At 47.9% G+C, this 21932-nt stretch overlaps 1 protein-coding gene across 1 annotated transcript in view; it reads right to left on the bottom strand.

Moving 5' to 3' along the window:
* LOC309602672 (unconventional myosin-Vb-like) overlaps nucleotides 1-21932 on the bottom strand; it is a gene marked incomplete at both ends in the record, with an annotated part of 154289 nt that overhangs the window by 67694 nt on the left and 64663 nt on the right. Inside the window, 5 exons of the mRNA XM_082336436.1 lie at nucleotides 3345-3428; nucleotides 4699-4821; nucleotides 13409-13549; nucleotides 15088-15169; nucleotides 20948-21213. Coding sequence (XP_082192562.1) covers nucleotides 3345-3428; nucleotides 4699-4821; nucleotides 13409-13549; nucleotides 15088-15169; nucleotides 20948-21213 — 696 coding nt within the window. The remainder of the gene's footprint in view (nucleotides 1-3344; nucleotides 3429-4698; nucleotides 4822-13408; nucleotides 13550-15087; nucleotides 15170-20947; nucleotides 21214-21932) is intronic.

The raw sequence follows: 21932 nt of genomic DNA, 5'->3' as shown, positions 1-21932 counted from the left end.
TCCTTTCCAAATAGCAGAGTCGAAACCATCGGTGCATTATTTGTAATTATAGAGAACTGGAATATAATATCTTAACAGCATGCCCATATGCTTTCAATCAGTATTCAAATTGGTTTCCTTAATTCAAAGAACATCAACCCTCAAATGTTTTAGCTGACCAGCGCTAACAAACCTAATTAGCTGCTTTATAAAGTCTCTTTCACCACCTTGTTGACAGCAGTAATTGCATTCTAATTAGCAGAAGGCAATTCTGCCTTGGTGGGAGCGCTTTGTCAGCGATGCACTCGCTGACGGAGAGGTGTTTAAGTCCTCACCGTGTTAAATTGACAGCGTTCCCCCTTGCCCTGCGTATCGCCTTAGTGGGAATGCAAAGAGGAATGCAGGCCTGATCCCGAGTACAGGACAATCTCCTCGTGGCACAGCCTTTTGCAGCACAAATTTAAGTTTTAGTCAAATTAGCACGTTTGAGTGGCAGACTCACCATTGCCACTGCTGCTCTTTTTGGTTCAGAGAAACCGGGTTGATTTTTTACAGCAAAAGAAAAACAAATTTATTTGTTTATACCCATGGAGGGCACATGGCAGGGGACAGGCAACAAAAAAATCAGGATAAACGAATGTGCTGGCCAACGGGGTTAGGGAAAGCAGGAGCAGAAGATCAGGTTGTGGAGGCTTTGCAGGAGGAGGGTGAGGATGTTCCCACCAAGGGAAGCATCGCTCTTCCTCCCAGGACAGCACAGCGTCGGCACGGGCTGATGGCACCCACCGCTCCCACATCTTTAAAGAAATGGCTCAAAGGCAGAAGTTCATCAAACCCTCACCCAAAGCTTCTCAGAGCCGAGTGCGTTTGAGAATGTTTTAAGCTGGATCACGAATGCAGACGTTGGTGTCACCTACAGAGCCACCACCGTGAATTCATAAGGTCCTAACACCCGATCCCAAGGAGCAGTAGCTTAGTTTGCAGGCCAAGTAAGCCCAAATCTTTGGTCCTGAGGCATACACATTAATGGCTTAAGAAACTCCATGTTTTAAGGCCAAGCAAACCAGTTGCGAGGAGCAGGGTTTGGTTTTTATTGCTATTAAACCAAAGTCCAGCCCGCTTTGATATTATATTATGGTCCTTATATATGAGAGAGAGAGAGAGAAGAGGAGGTGATGCTGTTAATAAACCCATTTCTGCATTTTTTTTTTAATTTCGGTTTTTAAGGAATGATTTGCAGGTGGCACCATCCTCCCCCCTCTACAACACACTACCCTGATGAGTTACAGCTCTCCTCTGCACCTACAGGGAGAAGTCAAACAGAAATCCCTATCGGACATCGCCAGTTCTGCAGCACTACCTCCAACAGCAAGTTCAGCACTGGCTAAATAATTCATCATAGAGCATCAATTATTCCTGTAGGTTACCTGGTGTTTCTAATAAGCTCTAATCATGCCCAGTTTTTACCCTGGGAAAGCTGTGAGCTTCCCAAACACATAGAGATCTTGATTTGGGCATTATTAAAGCCTAGCTTCACAGTTGTTAGCCTCACAACTACCCGCATGGATGAGAAAACTGCACATCTTGCCATCTTCGTGTGAATTCATTGCTCAGACGGAGGGCAAGCCACTGACAACACTCAGTTGATTTCCCGTTCTCATCTCTCTTACTTTGGCAAGGACCAAAATGCTCCTAAAAATCATACTTTCTCCCTTCCCCCTCATCATGCTCCTTATTTAGGGCGGCATTCGGAGGGTCACACCCAGCTATAAACCCAAGGGAGGGTGGCATAAAGAGGAGAAACCTGGATCTACGACGCATCTGCTTGCAATACGCAGGGGGGATTCAAAATTTGAAATGCAAAAAAAAACAAAAATAAATGCAAGTTAACACGCTGGCCTGTGCCAGGCGAGGCTTTGAAATGGTTTGGAGAAAAGCAGATTTACTCCTTCCCTACACCACACACAAAGTCTGGTGGAAACAACGGTGTGCCAGAGTCGTGCAGTCTCGATTTTGGCTTCTGGATGGTGTTGTTGGACTTTGCAGGGCTGGATTTTCATACTAACTTCCAGCTGCCCCTGGAAGGCTTAAGGTACTTTAAAGTCTCAACTCCTTAATTGACAATAAAAGACTCAAGGTTGCAGGGAGGAACTTTTGGTCTGGTTTTAAACAACAAGGACTTGAAATTCCTTAGATGTATCTGTTACTGACACGTTTAAGCCGACACATCCAAATGCAGATGCAAGCTCATGGAGAAGAAAAGTGCAGTATTGGAAGTCAGTGCAAAGTCTGCTCAGTTCATACATGCAACTGTAAAGTCTCCAGCTTGAAGCCCGCTTGCCAAGCGCTCATTTACTGCAGGCATGATCCACGCCAAAGCCTGCAGAGGTTTTCTCTCACAGCTACTGCTTTTCTGCTTCCAACAGCCCACCGAGTTCACAGCCCTCGGGACTAATGGAGACTTTAAACCACAGGTGCCAAAAAGCTTTTTACCAGGAGACTTGGTATTTGAGGCCAGCGAATACGTCTCTGTTGGCTCTGATGCAATGAGGTGCTCACAAGTCGTTTTTGACAACACTCGGGAGAGGAAAGGTACACGGCACAAGTCTTGTAATACAGGAGCAAGAGCAAGCGTGATCATCAATGTCTGTTAATTTGTTAATATTACATATTGGCAGCAGTGTAAAATAACTCTAGCAGCAGCTGGAATGTCTCAGAGTTCGTGTTAGATTTCCAGCATTGTATATTAATCCTATTTTTTGCATACTAATTATTTAAGAAATTAGAAGTTGCAGAGCCAAGTATGATGGACTCTCGCTGAGGAGAACAGCCATTTTTGGACAGAAGGGTGGTAGGGTCAGCAGTGCTACCCACAATATACAAACTACACTGCTGACCGTGGCTTTTAATCCCAGGATCACCTGTAGCTCCGCATGCTTTTGAGGACACCTTCGGTACCAGGTGATGGGTGGGGAGCTCCGAGCAAGAGTTAAGTGGGATTTACACTGCCCCACACCTGGCTGTTCCTGATTTTTCCTCTCGGTGACCAAAAAAAGAAGAGGATCAACAGGTTTGGAAAGGATTTTTCTGATGCACCTCAACAGGACACCAACACCAGGGTGGAGGAAAGCAGAGGACCACGCACATCCACATCTGGGTGCAACCATAGCCCCCAGGAGCCTCATCCCTCCTCTCCCCACTTATTCCCTCCTCCCATTTATTTCCCTTTTTTGCTGCTGTTCACGTAGCTGCCTCCAACCACTTTTGCCTACACGACACGCTGCGGCACGGCACAGGAACACAAGCATGAAGCTCACACTTCGGAAAGCAGCAGTGCTAATTATCTCCCGACTCGTTGCTTTTACCTTGCTGGCTTTCAGGATGTTGATCTGTTCCTCGTACACGGTGTCCCTGTTCTTCTCCAGAAATCCCTCACTCTGGTACTCCACCTAGCAGGAGACAAAGGAAGAAGCCCAGAGGGTAAAGACCAACCACACAGGGACAAGGTGCTGTGTCCCATCACTCCCCTAACCGTTGGAACTCACCTTAAAAAACCCTGAGAGGGAGAAGTGGGGGGAACAACTGGAATTTAAAGGTCACTTTTTATCAAAGAAAGTGAATCTGAATGAAAGCAAAATCCTCGACACAAACGCAAATTGTTTCTTAGTCATTATGCTCTGTATGGGACCCAACTGCACTTCCATGGAAACCTGGGGTAAAAATGCAAGGATCATCAGTCCCTCTACACGCTCTTTTGTTCACTCCTGAACTCCTTGTAAGCTAATCAATAAACCTCAAAAGATCTCCTGACTACGTCTCTTGCAGGTCTCTTGTTCTGTAGGTCTCGTTGCAGAGAGTCAAGGTGCAAAGGAAGACTTTTGAGAAGACGGATGAAAATTCTGTTTTATTTTTTGCATCTGAAGTTGGCTGAAATAACTGCTCACAAAAGGCAAAGCTTGCAAAGGAATATAATTTCTGAGGGATACACATGCAGAATCACGAGCCTAAGGAAAGGTGAGCATCAGCCTCTGCCATGGAAAGTGCTGCTTGCATCCAGGACAAACCTGGTTAGGAGAAGCGCCTGCATGGGATCGCAGCCCCCGCAAGTCATCTGGCTCCTCGGACACGTCCCCAGGTTGGCATTACATTTTCCTTTCTAACCAATGTGTTATGGATAACTGCAAGCTTTTAAGATTATTTGCTATGAGTGACGCCTCTCACATCAGGGTTTCAGTGAAGCTGGAGCCCATGGATGAGACCCTACAGCACCAGGCACTGGGATTTAGAACCCACAGTTGGCATCTTCTGCCTCAAAAGGGTGGGATCAACCCAGGGTCACCTCTCACGTGTTCCTCCCCACGTGCCGTGCTGACACTTGCATCTCCTGCTCTTCAAAAATAATTCCCTTTTCCAACATATTTGCAGTGAAGCTGCCCTTACAGAAATTCATTTCACCACAGCTTTGAGAAAGAGGATTTTTCTCTACTCTAGAAAGCACAAGTATTTAAAGCTTAGCGTAATAGTTTGGAGGCTGAAGTCCTCCAAGCTGATCTAGATCTGAGCGCCCAACCGAGATTACTGCCAACCGGGCATCCTTATCACCAAAAAGCAGTTTGCCCGTGCTATAAACTAATTTTCCTTCGAGTGGCTCTTCCTTCCCTCCATGCATTTCCCATTTCTGCATTCAAGTCCCAGCACGCGCGATAGGCGCCCAGTTACCTTATCGGCGAAGTGCACGACGATGAAGGAGGTGTTGGACATGCGGGGCTTCTGGAAGTGCTGGCTGCTGGCGTGCCGGTCGTACAGCTTCTGTGCCCAGTTCTGGTCGGTGCCTTTGGGAACCTGGACGGGGAGAAAATGGACCAAAAAGATCTGGTCAGGTATGCAAAAGTGGTGTGGGGAGGTTTTGGAGGAACCCTCCTTGTGGGCTTCCTGTAGCCCACGTGGGCTACAGGAATATTTGAGAAACAAATTCCACCCCCCAGTCCTAGGAGCATGTGCTATTTTATTTTTCATGTATATTCTTGACAAACACACTAAAATATAATTTCCAGTGAAAAACACTCGAATGCTGGCTCTGCTCCAACAGCCCGAACAACTCTTGCAGGGAAAAAAAAAAATCAATTAAAGAAGTATTTTTGCACTTAAGTTACATTAATTGCTCAGGCACCGACATTACTTTTTTAATGCAATTTTTGGCGACCAAAGAGTTTCACAAACTGCCACCTGAGACAACAATCAAGAGGTTCTATTTAATTTAAAATAATAATGATAATAAAATGATAACTTTAAAATATTAAAATAATAATAAAACGATAATTCTTAAGAAATCTCTGCCTCCCAGCAGGCTTGGGGTGGGGTCACTTGGATCCCGAACACGGGATGCATTAACCTCAGCTGCCCACAGGGTGAGGACTTCAGACCCACATACCTGTCCTACCGCAGTCCAATGATTCCCGTGTCCCCCTCCCATGCATCCAGCCTCTTGTGCCAGGAGGATGCCAAACCCTCCTTCTGCACCCTATTTCCACCAAAATCAGGGTGCAAATCTTACATGGATCTGCCTTTGAAAGGATTCGGCCATGGTACACTACCTGTGCAGCAAGGGAATGGGCTACTTTTCACAAATCAGAAGTTACAAGGAGGGGTTGAGCTTATTTTCTTACTCAGCACCTGCAATTTTTACCCACTAAATCATTGTAAACTTAAGTTAATGCAATATATTGCCAAGACCAGGGGGAAAGAAAAAAAAAAAAAAAAAAAAAAAAGCTTTTGTTTTATTATTTTGTAAGCCCATATGCAGCATGTTTGGGACAACCAGGGGATCAGGCCCAGCCAGCGTGGGTTCATGAAGGACAGGTCCTGCTTGACCAACCTCATCTCCTTCTGTGACAAGGTGACCCGCTTGGTGGATGAGGGGAAGGCTGTGGATGGTGTCTACTTGGACTTTAGTAAGGCCTTTGACACTGTCTCCCACAGCATTCTCCTGGAGAAGCTGGCTGCTCACGGCTTGGATGGGTGCACTCTGCGCTGGGTTAAAAACTGGCTGGACGGCCGAGCCCAGAGAGGGGTGGGGAATGGGGTCAAATCCAGTTGGTGGCCGGTCACCGGTGGTGTTCCCCAGGGCTCAGTGCTGGGGCCGGTCCTGTTCAACATCTTCACTGATGATCTGGATGAGGGGATGGAGGGCACCCTCAGTCAGTTTGCAGGTGACACCAAGCCGGGTGGCAGTGTCGATCTGCTGGAGGGCAGGAGGCCCTGCAGAGGGCCCTGGCCAGGCCGGGTCGATGGGCCCAGGCCACGGGGTGAGGGTCAGCAAGGCTCAGGGCCGGGTCCTGCCCTGGGGGCACAGCAACCCCAGGCACCGCTGCAGGCGTGGGGAGGAGCGGCTGGGAGCTGCCCGGCGGGAAAGGGCCTGGGGGTGCTGGTCGACAGCCGCTGGACATGAGCCAGCAGGGTGCCCAGGTGGCCAAGAGGGCCAGTGGCATCCTGGCTTGTATCAGGAACGGTGTGGCCAGCAGGAGCAGGGAGGTGATGGTGCCCCTGCGCTGGGCACTGGTGAGGCCGCCCCTCGAATGCTGTGCTCAGCGCTGGGCCCCGCACCCCAAGGCGGCCATGGAGGGGCTGGAGCGTGGCCAGAGCAGGGCAGCGAGGCTGGGGCAGGGGCTGGAGCACAAGGCTGGGGAGGAGCGGCTGGGGGAGCTGGGGGGGCTCAGCCTGGAGAAGAGGAGGCTGAGGGGAGCCCTCCTCGCTCTCTGCAACGGCCTGAAAGGAGGCTGGAGCCGGGGGGGTCGGTCTCTGCTCCCCAGGAACAAGCGATGGGACGAGAGGGAACGGCCTCAAGCTGCGCCAGGGCAGGTTTGGGTTGGATATTGGGAAAAACTTCTTCATGGAGAGAGTGGTCAGGCCCTGGCCCAGGCTGCCCAGGGAAGGGGTGCAATCACAGTCCCTGGAAGTGTTCAAAAAACGTGTGGATGTGGTGCTTAGGGACATGGGGTAGAGGTGGGCCTGGCAGTGAGGTTAACGGTTGGACTTGATGATTTTAGAGGTCTTTTCCAACCTTAACAATTCTACGATTCCATAGCTGTATAGCAGCATATGACAATATTTTGTAACTTCTGATACTTTCACGATTACAATTCCCATAAAGCCTCAGTTTTTTAGGGTATGTTTAGGACCCTCCTTGCCAACCGGACAAAGTAAGAAGTAAAACACTACGAAGGAAAACTTGAGACAGATGATGAATATTTCTTTACGCTGCTCTGAACCAGCCTTTGATTTCACAGCAGCAAGCCAAAACGTGCCAGAAGGGTTCTGGACATGGGGCTAAACTGCTCCTGCCCACTCCCGTTAAGTGGAAGAAGTGGCTGAATTCAATGCAGCAGCCGCTCATGCAAGCCGTGCTATCCCAGAATTATTTTATATTTTGCTGTTGTAAGCGTAGCCAATTATGGATACACATAGAAATAATATAGATTATATATAAATATTAAATTATACATATTTATGCAATTATATACATATTTATGCAAGATAGACATGCATATTTAAACTATGGGGTTATATAAATGCAGATGGGTTTCTTTTTTACATATAAATATGAAATATAACTGATGAAAACACTCTCTCCGGAGCGATCGTTAGGTCTCTCCTGTTCGGGACGGAGTTGCGGGTGCAGAGCGAAAGCACCGCAGCCACCTGAGGCGCCTGATGCTGCAGAGAGCAGATTTATCCTGCACCAGGCTGTCTTTTAGGCCATCCACTTTGCTGAAAAACCTGCTTATCTCGGAGTTGAACTTCAAAGGCGTCGTTCCTGCCTCCCAGAAAGAGGGTTTCGCCGTACCCGCGCCGCTCCCTGCTCATCGCTGTGCAGCCTTGGTATTTTTAGCTGCCTGAGAAGCACCTGATAGGGACCAACTCCTGGAGATAAAAACTAACAGGGCCGTTATCTGTACTATTATAAGAGCTTTTTGTATTGGCTTGGCAGTTTAAGGCCTTTAGAGCCAGTGAGAAAGTTATTTAGAGACTATCTCATCAGTGCAGGACCTTTTTAGGGGAAGGACTTAGAGGAAAGTCGACTGCCTTGCAAGCATTGTATGGAAATCTCTAAACAGGAAAAACCTTAGACCAGTAATTTCACAAGGTCACTGCTTCTGCTCGTCTGTCCTCACTGTTCCTCTGCCCACCGCTCTGCATAAAATCAGTCAGGCAGCGTAATCCCGGCCAGGGTCACCTCCCATCTCCATACACTGTCCTCTCAGCTGCCGGGAGCTACTGCAACCAACATCAAACCTACCCGGCGCAGCCAGGGTCAGCCCCTAGGCTCGAGTCCGCTGCTTTTGTATCAGAAGCGTCTCAGGGTCAAGCATCCACCATGACCAACAGACAGCCGAGGAGATGTTTGGAGCTGTTTGGACTAAAGGGTGAGATTCCCTCCACCATCACCTCCAACAGAAGGACAATTAACAGGATAAGCAATGAAGGTCCATTCAAACCTAATGATCTAAAAGTCAACCCTCTGAAAACACAGAAGGAGCTATTTAAATTTTCATTTCTTTTCTCCTCGTCACTCCAATATATGTTAAAGCCTGAAAAGAGCTTGGGCTTCCTCCACACTCCAGAGACACGTTCCACTGCAAGTGATGTGCCTGACTTTAAAGTCATAAAAGCTGACAGCGTGACGTAGGCGAAGTTATTCTGCCATCGGATTAGGCGGTCCGCCCAAAAGGAAAGCCCAGAGGTCTAACCTCCATGTATCTGCTCGTGGAGCAGAAATCCCCCCGGACAGGACCGTGCGGCATAGGAAGGCGCCGTGCTGATTTCTGATGTTCAAAAAACTAATGAATCCAGACAAGGAAAACACATTTGCTCAGATAGCCAAGTTCACAGAGATGCACAGAGACAAGTGGGATTGAAAACCGGTCTGCTAGTAGCAGACTTCATTATTTCTGGCACTTGACAGAAGGACACAGGAAAGGTTATAGAGCATCTTCCGAACAGCGTTAGAAAATGCATTTGGCACATTAACAGCGTAACACGATGGCAACGTGCCATAAAACACAAAACGGATCCGTGAGAGAGTTTGAGAACATGAGGGAACTCGTGGGTTTGGTTAGGCACATCCCCCTTTGGTAGCCTCAGGGTCACATTGCTCCTCAGCAGAAAGAATTTCACTGAGATCCATAATAAACCTCAGACAACAATGCCGTGAGTGACACATCAACACTTCCAACCAGCCCGTTCTTGATCAAACCCATTTAGATGCACTTCATGCTAACAGAAAATTTTTTTCATTAATTTTTCCATTCCCACTCCCATCCCAAGATAGGCAAAATCAAGAAAGCAGCCAGGCAGCAGGACACTTTACGGAGAAACCGGGATATCCGCAGCAACTTCAGACTGTACTCCCAAATGACACTCGGGAAGAGTATGGAAGATATGCAGCATTGACACAGAGCAAGCAATTTCAGCCTGAAAATCAGGACACCTCATCCAGCTTTGACAGAGACGTGACTGCATTTCTGAGGGACTTCAGTCTCCTCTGAGGATAATTTAAGGCCCTTGAAAAACCAAGCCCAACTGGATCCTCCTCTCCAGAGCACTGAAGTTGCTCTCCAAGCATCCCCTCCAACCGCAAAGCCTTCAAAGTCTTCCTAGGAAGTCTGCTGTCCCCTCTGCCAAAGTCATTCCCTCTACAACAAGGCCAACCATACCCTAAAGCCATCCCAGACATCCAAGCAAGTCTTCCGCACACCCTCCCAACTTCCCACAACTGGATTTTCAGAATCCACCTCTTCTGATGGGCTCTACGTTGCTCTCCTTGCTCTCCTCAAGAGCTCTGGTCTTATCCCATATTATTTCCCACCACCACTGTTGGCCTCATAGTGACTCCCTTCACATTTCACAGCTCACCAGAAGGGAGGTTCTCCTGGATGCCCTTCTCCCCTTTCCCTCCTCTTCAGGCTCATCAGTTCGTGCTACAACACTTCAATGTTGCGCCTGTCGCGATGGCCTTGGTTTCTGGCCAAGGCCGTTCCTGTGCGTGGGACATGAACTCTTGCTGTTTCTCTGGCATCTTTTTAGGTCAAAGCAAAATAAAGAGGTCCTAAAAGCTCCAGATCCAGGCAAGTGACACTCCAGAATGGGGAAAAGGCTCTTTGAGGACTCCAAGATCCCTTAGCAGATGACATAAGGTCACAGTCCTGCGGAGATTGCAAGGCCTCCTGGGCAGACCAGGGACGTAAGCGGAGGCTGGACCAAATGACTTCCAGAAGCCCCCTCCAACCTTAATAATTCTACGACAGCTTCCAACTCCTAAGACCTCAAAGCTGTTTAAAAACCCCCAAACCCAAACGTCTCCTAAAGCCCTCTTTTTTTCAGAGCTAAGGTTTTTATCATTTGCTTTCATGAGACAGGTTTAGTCCTTAAAACTCCAGTCTCAACTCGAGAGCCCTCTCTTTCATTGCTGATTCTCATTTCAACCCTGTCTGGTTCCCTTCTTCTCTAAACGGTGACAAGACTCTCATTATGCACCAAAGGTCTATGACCTCCGTTAGCTGAACTGCTTCAGCACGTACCCAACCACACCCTCCCCAACCTCACATTAAAGATTTTAAAAAAAAATCCATTCTGTGAAGCGAGAATGTTAGCGACAAACCCTCCGCATTTGCACTAATGTTTCATTATGTTGACAGGACCCCCTCGATGCCATTTCAAGTCCCGGAGTATATTTATCCACCGTTGTACGTGCTAACGAGATGACTTGCAATTACTCTATTGTGGTCCCGCGCCCACCGTGGCCAGCTCTCCCCGAGAAGTGAAACGCTACCGCTGGTGATGTGGGGGTGAAGGTTTTAATCCCCAAACCGGTGCTTTCAGTTGACAGGCTTTGCTGAAATTTTTATAAAGCTTGAGAACGCTTGCAGGTTATTATAAAAGAGCTGATTAGGGGGCCCATAATAAGGGCCTGTGACTAATGACAGCATTCCCCACTGACAGGTAAATACCCAGATAATTGGCATTTGATGTAGGGGGGAATAGATCTTGTGTTTCATTTTTTTTGGTGCAAAAAAGCATGGATGAAAAAAGTATTACCAGGCAGATCTACAGCAAAGTTGGCCATATTCCTGCTGTTCCATAGCAATTGTTCCGTCTAACGCAACGTCACCAGCAGCAACCAGTGCCAGGTGCTTCAGAGAGGAGCAAAGGGCGTTATCAGCTAATATGGCATACGGGAAACTTTCCTTACGGTCTTCACAACACCCAGGAGGCGGTTCAAGCCCGAAGAATTTAACAGGCTTAATAGCACAGAGACTAAATGAAATGGTGCTGAATATCAAGCAAATAATCTGACCTCCTTCTGAGGCAGCACTGGCTAAGATGCTATTTTAAGGGCATCAAATTAAGTTTAATTTGTTCTCATTTTTAAGGAGTCTTCCCAAGACTGGATTTGAAAAGGGCAAAGCCCCAACTCTGGCTCATCGCAAAGAGAGAGCGTCTGTACCCCAGATGGGGGCTGAGCTCGTGGGACATGCAGGTTGGGACAGCCTCGTCGTGCCTGGGAAGACAGCCCTGTCGCATGGAGGAGAGCAGCCACTTGACAGGTCACCTCGCTTCCAGACAAGTCATACATCTCCTTAAATCCCAACAGGGACACTAGTCTAAATACTGGATCCAAAACCTTTCCCTCTGATGCAACGTGACATTCCCGCCCTCGGGCCACTAGATCTGTCCCATACCCACGTATCCCACAGAGCCAACGAGAATTCCTTGTGTCCTTCTCATCACCTTGGCTATCCTGGTGAGCGGCCCCTTCCCTGCTGCAGCTCTCCCACCACCCATTGCCTCACCCTTTCCTGCCCTCGTTCAAAAACCCTCAAAGCCCTTCCACAACCAGTAAGACATTTCCTGGCACAGAATATATCCAAGTCTCGACAGAAACTCTTCCCAAAGACAACTTGATCACCCCATAGCAAAACCAGCCTGAGGCTCCACAAGGCAGCCACATCCAGCAGGGAGGCAGTCACCATCCCCTTCCACCAGGCTCTTCCCAGCATTTAAAAAGGCTTATTTCACGGTTGAATCTAACTTCAACTTCTAGCTATCGCGTGCATGCTTGGGATTTTTTGTGTCAAAGGGTCTGAAATCCCTCCCACTGACTATCACTTATAACCACTCACGTGCAGCGCTCAAGTTTCTTTATCCTCTGTATCACGTCTTAGAGCCCTGATCCGACCACACTCTCTCCAGTATCTCCTCATCATCATTGCTGTGCAGACACCAGAACTGGAAGGGATACGAGCTGCTCTGCCCGGTGTAGGAGCCCTTTTCATCGCAGCATCACTCTGAGCTCTCCTGTTGAGATGACCGTACCTAAAAACTGTGGACTTTCCACCTACTCTTCACGCCAAAGACCTTCAAACAGGCATCCCAGCTTCCCAAGAAAATCTCCCATCTTACATTTCTTGTTCCTATATTTGATAATTCATGACTGAACAAAGGAGTCCAACCTTTCTCATGGATTTTAATGATGGGTTGCCGTTCTGGCATTTCTACTCAACTTTTAAGCAAGATTTAATTTAGGCTGTTGTGAGAGACAGATGGTAAAAGACAGCAAACTACCCTCCCAACATCACAAGCTTGGTTTAAAACAACCAAACCAACGCAACCAACCACAAACCCAAAACTCAGAAAAGCTATGGGAAGACAGAATTCCAAACCCCGACAGAAGAACGCTGAAGGAATGGCTAAACAAGAAGCCTACACAACTGAAGACACTTCTACAGGTCATCCCTGGCTCCTGCTTCTCTATCTCAAAGGAGCAGAAGGGACATGCAATTTTGGTCTTCTGCAAAACTCATGTGAAATCCAGGCCTGAAGTCAGCCAGAGCTTGGCATCGACTTCAGCAAATCCTCATTATGTGGCTGACGTCCCTTGACGCTCCAAGGTTAACCAAACAGGAGGCCCTCCCAGACATGCTTTTTTCTATATGCCAAGTGCCACCGAAGCACAAATTCCAGCATCTGAAGTCTGTACACTACATGCAATCAACTTTACCCCAAATAGCTATCGCAAGAGGACTCTGGTTTCCCTTGGGACAAAACAAGGCTTGAGACAGGGAGGAACTCCAGCTCCTGGAAAACACTGAAGAAATCAAAAGTCACAAGCAACGGCTATCCCCACGCGCAGCCAGACCAGAAACGTGAGCTCTGGCAATACGCTGTGAGGCGCAGGTACCCAGGTTGGTAGCAAACATCTGCCAAAAAGGTTCTGAATGGTCCTAAAGCAAAGCAAATGCCAACAGCCTACCCTAGCAACGCACATGAAAGGAGATGTTTACCCTCTTGCAAACTACCACAGGTTAAAGCCCATTCTTTAACCTTTCATAAAAATAAAAATGCCAGCGAAAAGGCGGGTGCTCCTCTTTACCTTGCACTCTTCATCCAGTAGATCCAAGATACCAAGTTTCGCCTCTATAAGGTCTATGCAGGGCTGGTTATCGTAGAAGTCTATGAGAGTCCAAGGGATTCCCTCCTTCATGTACTCTTCTTGTTCCAGCTTAAACACGTGCTGAGAGTGGAAAAACAGCAGAGTTACTGACCGTGACCCCAGCCAGCACAGCGTCAGCCCCCTTCTGTTCACCCACTTGTCCCCTCAGCACGTCCAGAAGCCGTAGAAGCTTTAGGTGCCCTCACGTACAGCTTGTACAGGCTCTGCCATTTACACAATCTAGCTTCTGGCAAGCAAAATGAAAGCTTTACACTAAGAAACCATGGGGCAGGGGAAAAAAAAAAAAAAAGCCTTTAAATGACTTTCACTAGGAAATGACCGAAACTGTCACTACATCGAGGTGGAAGCCATATACTGAAATGGCAACGACATACATATCTCTTGGGCTGAGAAAAAACCCTCTCTCCTTTAGTGCTCTGCTGATTAAACCAGTGACCTGCAGCAGGTTCACAAGCTGGGAGGCAAGCCAGGACTGAGCACGTGTGCCCCCATCTGTGAGCAGAGCTTCACAAAGAGCACCCATCGTCCTAGAAGAGATATCAGCAGCCGTATCTGACTGACTCAGGAACATTTCTATTGTAGATTCTTATTAAAAAAAAAAATTTTTTTTTTGCATGGCTTATATATCTCAGACCTCTGCCCAAGCAGATAAATTGTCTCTGGCTATTTCTGAGATACTCTAAGCATATTAAAAAATGATTTTTCAAATGCACTTTTTGCTTCAAAGATAGCTTTTAAAAATCTCTTCAAACATGTCATCTCAGAGTTTGAATTTATAAGCTTCAGAAGTGATAGTTGGACATACTAAGTAAGATATGAATAGTGCAAATACAATCCATAATTCACTTTTCATTTTTAGCAGCAGCGATGTGATGCATTAGATATACTGCATATGTTCATGTCCATGCATATGATACGGTTTCAAAGTGCCAAACTACTCCACAGTACTTAGCTGCTCAAATTTAACAAGTTTTCCTTTGTACCCTGAAACTAATAGTAATTTTTTCCCTGCTTACAACACAAGCAGAAGACGATCCCTTACTGGTTTCATTTCCAGTGCAGGTAAGGGCTTATATCTAATAAAACAGAAGAATCTCAGGTTTTTGTGAGGCACGTCCAAGTGAAAAAACAGGGAGTGTGGCCAATCCTGCTATTTAATACAGAGTTTTCATTGCAGAGGTTTAAGCCACACTTAATGGGCAGGTTTCCACCCATGCTTTGTCTCACACTGGGAATCAGGACTCTGCACAAGACCATCCAGGTTTCGGTTTAGGACTGAAACTATGCAAAAAAAAAAAAATAAAAAAACCAAAACTTGGCAAACTTTCTACTTATTCAAAACCATTCGCAACCCTTCTTCCAGTCTCAAGCTCATCAATCAACCAAGCAACATTTTCAGCTTGATATGAATATTTAGTGCAATCGCAGTACACAATCATTGCCCGGGAGAGATGGTATCTCAAGGACTCCATTTATGCCGGCCATGCGATCCGGCCAGGCTGCAGGTAAATGCCATTAAGCAGAAGCCACACACACAATAATCCCCCCTTAATACATTTTCTGCTAAGTTTTCTGGAACGTTTCCAAGCTGACCTTACCGAGTTGAACTGCTGCTGGAGCTTTTCGTTGGCATAGTTGATACAAAACTGTTCAAAGCTATTCACTTCAAAAGTTTCAAACCTGCAAAGCAATGAATAAATCAGCATTAAGCGTTGCTTCGTCTCAAAATCTACTTTTCTCTGCAACGGTGTCATCTGTGTGACAGGGAACACCAGTTATTCAACCGTCTCTTCGCATTTCTCCTATCCCAGATCTACGCTTTCCTCCTCATTCCCCAAAACGTCTATCTTTCCTTGCCACAACTCAAGGGAATCAAGAGGTCTCTTCTGCTACGCATGAACGAGAGATCCGGTACGACTGTAGCTTCCTGCCCATCAGCCAGTAGCGCTGTCTGAGACGAAAAATGTAACAGCCTCTCTCGGGGAAAAATATTATGAAATATTAAGTCCAAATATATTCTCTGCAAAGGTGATGGAGACACAGTAGCTGCTCTCTTAAAAGACCCAACACAGTATTTTTAATGCAATTCAATAGAGCAGAAAAAGAAGGTATTAAATTCATAATTATAGCCTCTGTATTGCATCCCTGATAGCACAAAAATTAGATACACATGAGCAAGGGAGTCCGTGGAGGCAGAGGGAGAAATAGTGCTTTCAGCTCCAATTCCAACACACTCCTTCGAGGGAGTTCGGTGTTGGTCTCGGTGATTCCCCTCTTCATCAGGGCTTCAAAAGCTCCCCTTGCAGAAACATTAGCCCACCCCTCCACGGGCCACTGGCCAACTCCAAACCGAGCTCAAAACTGGCATCCTAGTCACAACTAGAAAAGAAAAAATATGCAGTTTTAATAACACAAACTACAGGCAAGCAGCAAAAAGCCAGCCGAGCCCCCGCGGTGGTCGAGGCTGAAGCACGCGACGCCGAGGGACAGGCAGAGGGAGTGAGGCTTGCTCTTAAAAAAGGCATTTTTCAGCTACCACAGGGAATTATGTTATTTATATTTCTATTTTGAAGGCACAGTTGGAAGAGGGAGAAAAAAAGTCTTTGACACATGACTGTAAGGATTAAACTAAGGGAAGAAGTGGCAAAGCTCCCTGTGCTTAATGAATAAGCTGCCATAATGATAAACGCGCAGCGAAATAATCGCTCGGGTAATAGGTGCCGTAGGAGCTCGCAGAATAGTCTTAAACCACGAAACAAATGAAGCCCTTTTTTTCCCCCAAAAAAATCAGTATTTCTAGTACTTTCTGAAAACTACCTGGTTGTTATCCATTACTCCCCAGGTATTGCCAGGTGGTAATGCCCTCACCATACAAAATGCCCGAGCCCTTAGGGAAAGGCAATAGAAAAAGAAAAGGGGGAACGGGAGAAAGGAACCACTTTTGTGCTTTTATCTTCCCAGCAGCCCTCAAAGAAACCCAGGAGCGGGAAACCAAACATGGGGCCGGCATCGCCGCTGGAGCTGACGCAACCTGTGCCAAGCAGAGGATGCTCAATCCCTCCCCGTCCCAAAAAATGAGCTTTAAAATCTTTAATGTGTCAAAATCTGGAATCTGGGACCAACAAATGTTTATATTAAACACGTGGCCAGAGCCTCAGCGATGAACGTGTCCTTGAAGAGCTCCCACTGTGCTTGATCTTGGTTCCACGGCCGTTGTGCCAAGCAGATCGGCGCCTTCAGCTCTTGCAACTAAAGGATCTCCTTGGAAATACCAATTCCTGCAGGTTCACGATCAGAGCAGCAGGGCAAGAAAAGATTTAATGAAAATGGAGATGGAGAAGCACGGCGAGCTAGATAGAAAAACACGAGCGCGGCGGTACAAGGGGAAAAGCTATCAGAGTGGAAACTTTTTCCATTTCAGAGACACCAGATGTGATTTATGAACCTCTCGGTGAGTGCCGGCCGGGGGCAGAGCAGCTGTACATCAACTCCAAGGGAGATTTTGCGAAGTTGCTAATTAAGAGACTCTGCCAGCACAATTTGCTAATTGACGGAGCAGTTTGGTCGCCAGCTCCATGTGTGTCCTCGCCAGGAGGTCCTGCCCGCCCAAAGTGACTGCACTAAGACGACATCCTAATGGGAAAAGCAAACCAGTGGCCGTTTGGTTTCTATTCATTTTAGCGCACTATATCTTGGTGCAAAAAATATTCATATTCACCACTCCCAAACAATCACCGCGGCTCCCGGGAAGGCACATCCCAGCTTGGAGACAGCTCTCACAAGTGGACATTGTGGGGCAAATGCTGCTTTGGGCTTTTATCCTGTTCCCTACTCTGCTGCACGACTTGCATCTCCTAAATCCACTGCAGCACCGGAATTTATACTAAAATATTTAAAGTTCATAAATAAATCCAGCATACAGCTGGCCGCCTGGGTGTTCACACTTCACATGGCAAAGAGAGGGAAAACAAGCCATCCAGTCCAGGAAAGCTGGACATTCTTCAAGAAGAAAATCTTAAAGGTGCAGGAGCAGGCTGTCCCCATGTGCCGAAAGACAAGCCGGCGGGGAGAACACCAGCCTGGCTGAACAGAGAGCTTCGGCTGGAACTCAGGAAAAAAAGGAGAATTTACGACCTCTGGAAGAAGGGGCAGGCGACTCAGGAGGACTGCAAGGATGTCGTGAGGTTATGCAGGGAGAAAAGTTGGGCCAAAGCCCAACTGGAACTTAACCTGGCTACTGCTGTAAAAGACAATAAAAAAATGATTCTACAACTACATTAGCAACAAAAGGAGGGCTAAGGAGAATCTCCCTCCTTTATTGGATGCAGGGGGAAACACAGTGACAGAGGACAAGGAAAAGGCTGAGGTACTTAATGCCTTCTTTGCCTCAGTCTTTAATAGTCAGACCAGTTGTTCTTGGGGTACCCAGCCCCCTGAGCTAGAAGACAGGGACAGGGAGAGGAATGAAGGGCAACAGCACCCTGGCTTGTATCAGGAACGGTGTGGCCAGCAGGAGCAGGGAGGGGATGGTGCCCCTGCGCTGGGCACTGGTGAGGCCGCCCCTCGAATGCTGTGCTCAGCGCTGGGCCCCGCACCCCAAGGCGGCCATGGAGGGGCTGGAGCGTGGCCAGAGCAGGGCAGCGAGGCTGGGGCAGGGGCTGGAGCACAAGGCTGGGGAGGAGCGGCTGGGGGAGCTGGGGGGGCTCAGCCTGGAGAAGAGGAGGCTGAGGGGAGCCCTCATCGCTCTCTGCAACGGCCTGAAAGGAGGCTGGAGCCGGGGGGGTCGGTCTCTGCTCCCCAGGAACAAGCGATGGGACGAGAGGGAACGGCCTCAAGCTGCGCCAGGGCAGGTTTGGGTTGGATATTGGGAAAAACTTCTTCACCGAAAGGGCTGTCAGGCCCTGGCCCAGGCTGCCCTGGGGGTATTTAAAAGAAGGGCAGACGTGGTGCTTGAGGACATGGTTTAGTGGTGGGCTTGGCAGTGCTGGGTTAACGGTTGGACTCGATGATCTTAAGGGTCTTTTCCAACCTAAACGATTCTATGATCCCCACCAAGTCCAGGAATGCCACATGAATCCGCTCTTCGGATGGATTGACGTATTGCTACTAAGGCAAATGATGCACTTTCTACAACTACATAAAGGTTTTTAATGCTGCACCCTCTCACCCCAATACCAACAGAGAATTAAGGAGGCGGAGTCGAGCATCAGAGAATTAGGAGACAAACCCCACAGCCTCTGCACCCTCGGCTTGGAACCCGTCCCTAGGAATCCCACCCATGGGGACAGACCACCTCCAGGAACGCCAGGACAGAGGTGCTCTCGGGATGTCAGGAACATGCGGCGGAGGCTGCGTGCAGGCTCCCTGCCTTTCGAGCTTAATCCCTCTCCCAGAGGAAAAGGAAAAACAACAGACACTGGAGAGAAAAAAAAAAAAATCCAGTATTTGGCAGAAGGCATTAAAACTCCCAAATAACCTAAGTTTAGGGAACCAAACCACTTTCAAGGACTGCAGAGACTCAGGTTGCCAGCACCCGAAGTGCCTGCATGGTTAATTACTCAGCATTTAGACAGCAACACCCCCTTCTGAAAGAGATTTACAGTCTTTTTAGGAGACTGGACTCACACACAAGTGTTATGGCCCCGAGTGCAGACACTCGTCCCCTGCAAACCTGCCTCTTTTGATAGGACTTGCAGGTCCCTGTGGAAAAAAAAAAACCTGCTGTACTCTGCGGTGACCCCAGTGCTGTAAAAGCATCAGCTGGCCCACGCGCTGGATGTGACGCACAGGAGACCTGCAGCTAAGGGAGGTTTTTCTTCCACACTAACAGGTTTTCAAGCCCAGCTTAATCTTTCATAAGCGTTACCCTCAAGTCTCCTTTTATTAAGATTTCTGAAAGACCGCGTCCGATTTTGTGACTCAGATGTCCAGCTTTCTGCATTGACCCGCTATCACCCACAAAGCTCCATCTCAAAGCTTTATTTATCATATTCCAGCCTGCAGAAATCTCTATTTGTAGGGACACTAATAAGATAACACCCCATCCCTGGAGGTATTTGAAAGCCGGGTGGATGTGGTGCTTAGGGACATGGTTTAGTGGTGGGCTTGGCAGTGCTGGGTTAACGGCTGGGCTCGATGATCTTAAGGGTCTTTTCCAACCTAAATGATTCTATGATTCTAAGAAACAGCTTTTCCACTTCATACAGTCTTCAAACCAGACTGGGCCAATCCCATCTGGTTATTTAAGATCTTACAGGTCCCGTGCTATATACCTAGGAGAGCCCAGACACTTGCAAATGTCTGACAGCAACCTCACCATCTCAAACCACCCCATTAAAATCCCAAACCAAAGAGGACTGTACTCTTAGCATACTTGGTACAAGTGTTCCTGTAAACCTTGCTGTATGGCAGCAGTCGCTGATGGAGATGAGCAGGCAGTGGGCTACGCCGATGCTCCAGCTCTGACTTCTGGCATCCTTTCTGCTGCCGTGGCTGTCCAGCGGATGTTAAAATCAACATCCCAAACACCAGTAGCTGTAGAAACCCCGTGGGAGGTTTTATACACAAGATCCAATTTCAGTAACCGTGTAGGTATTATAGCCATAAAAGCTTTCTGCAGCTGACCCAGAACCACTTTGGCAGGATTTCATTCTGAACTTCAGGTTCACCTAGATCTGACAGACCTTACGAGGAGTCTGCCGTTACACCAGGTTTGGGATTGCGCAAGCACGGCAACTGCACTGGGTCAGGGACTGGTTCCTGGAGCAGCTACCACTTGTCCATCCCATCTTCCCCTCCGAAACAGGGGCAAAGTACCTTAGTACATTAAAGGGAGCGCAGCAGGTCACTGCTGTCCCACTTTTCCCTTGTCCTTCCTCCCCAAAGAGGCAGAAAGGGACAGTGTTGAAAGAGGGGAGGGGAAAAAAACAAACCCAGACGACCTCTTCCCTTTTCCACCCCACAACTGACACCACCCCCTCCTTTCTCCTCCATCTTCTGCTCCTTGGCAGCACTTCAGCTCAAATGAACTCTTCACGTACAACTCTCACATCCCTCTTCTACCAGCGCTCATGTGCCAGGACAACAGATCAGACAGTAACTGGTACCCAGTCCGAATTTAAAGCAGCTCGTTGCCCCCGAGGTTGCAGGCTGCAAGCCTTACCCTCGGTTACGCCAGACCTTTTTGCACCTTACCCCCGCGCCGCAGGTTCCCAAAGTCCTCCAAAAGCTCTCGCTGCACAAGGGCCCTGCCGCAGCGGTTTCACAGCTGAAGAGGCAAAGCAGTTTCCTCAAACCCCACAGCAACCCCCAGCGGAGCCAACGCAGTCTTTGGTCTCCACATCTGCACCTTTACCGCTAGCTCATCTTTAAGCTTGATGCTTTAAACAGCATGCGGGACAGAAATCCCACATGGGAACAGCACGGGAGGTAAATCCCAGAAGCAGAAAGCGTGCCTACCCGTAGATATCGAGCACGCCGATGAAGGAGTGCTGCTTGACGGTGGTGTGCAGGGCCTTGTTGATGTGCTGCACGATCCAGTTGAAGAGCTGGGCGTAGATGTGCTTGGCCAGGGCGTTCCTGGCGTTCACCACTTGCTGCACGGACATGTTCTTCACGTAGGTCTCGGCCATGGTGACGAGCTTGCGATGGCAAAGCCAGTGCTGCATCTGGCTGTGCTCCACACCCAGCAAGCTGCAGAAGTTGTTCAAGTGCTCGTCCTCGCTCTGGGGGTAACAAGAAGCAAAGTCAGCAGGTGGTGACATTCCAGAACTGGAGTTTCAACACCAAGCTGCCAGATTAGTGCAAGAAATCAGCAGCATTTTGTGCCTACATAGGGAAATACTGTGTATCTCTGTGGTTGATAGGAAAGAGGGAAGTGATGAGCACTCATCCAGTTGCGCTGGTCTTCACGGACATGGATGAAACAGCTCACACGGAGCTCTAAATGGTGGGACACCCTGTGGCTTTCCTCTGCTCTGGCTATCCTTAAGGTCTTGAACTTCATGAAGAGCAGATTTCCACAGTGATTGCCAACAGGAAAGAGCGCTCACCACTTTACTCCTCCTTGAGCTGCAGCTACACGCTCCTTCAAAGCAATCTCGACCAAGCCTCAAGTTAAGCTTAGGGTATGCCACTACACCATGCCTTTTACAAACTAACCCCATTTTGAATAACGAACTTGCAAAACGTGCATTACCAGAAGGCGTTGTGTTTTGCATAATCGATAAAATGAAATGTGAACTTCATTTTCTCTAGTGCACCGTATTTTTTCCCTCCTCAAACTAAGACAAGGCAGTTCTGAGTCTCTATTATGCTAAGATAGCAGGCGCTGCCTTTTGGACAATGAGAAATCAATTTCCCTTTCCTCAGTGTAATAAAACATATCTAAAAAGTAAATTGTTTCCAGTTAGATACATGCTTGTATAGAAGCTGGATGGGTTTG

This window comes from Platalea leucorodia (assembly GCF_965183815.1).
Source record: "Platalea leucorodia genome assembly, chromosome: Z".
Taxonomy (NCBI): Eukaryota; Metazoa; Chordata; class Aves; order Pelecaniformes; family Threskiornithidae; genus Platalea; species Platalea leucorodia.
Note: the sequence above shows the minus strand (reverse complement) of the source record. Positions and strands in the feature narration are given on the sequence as shown.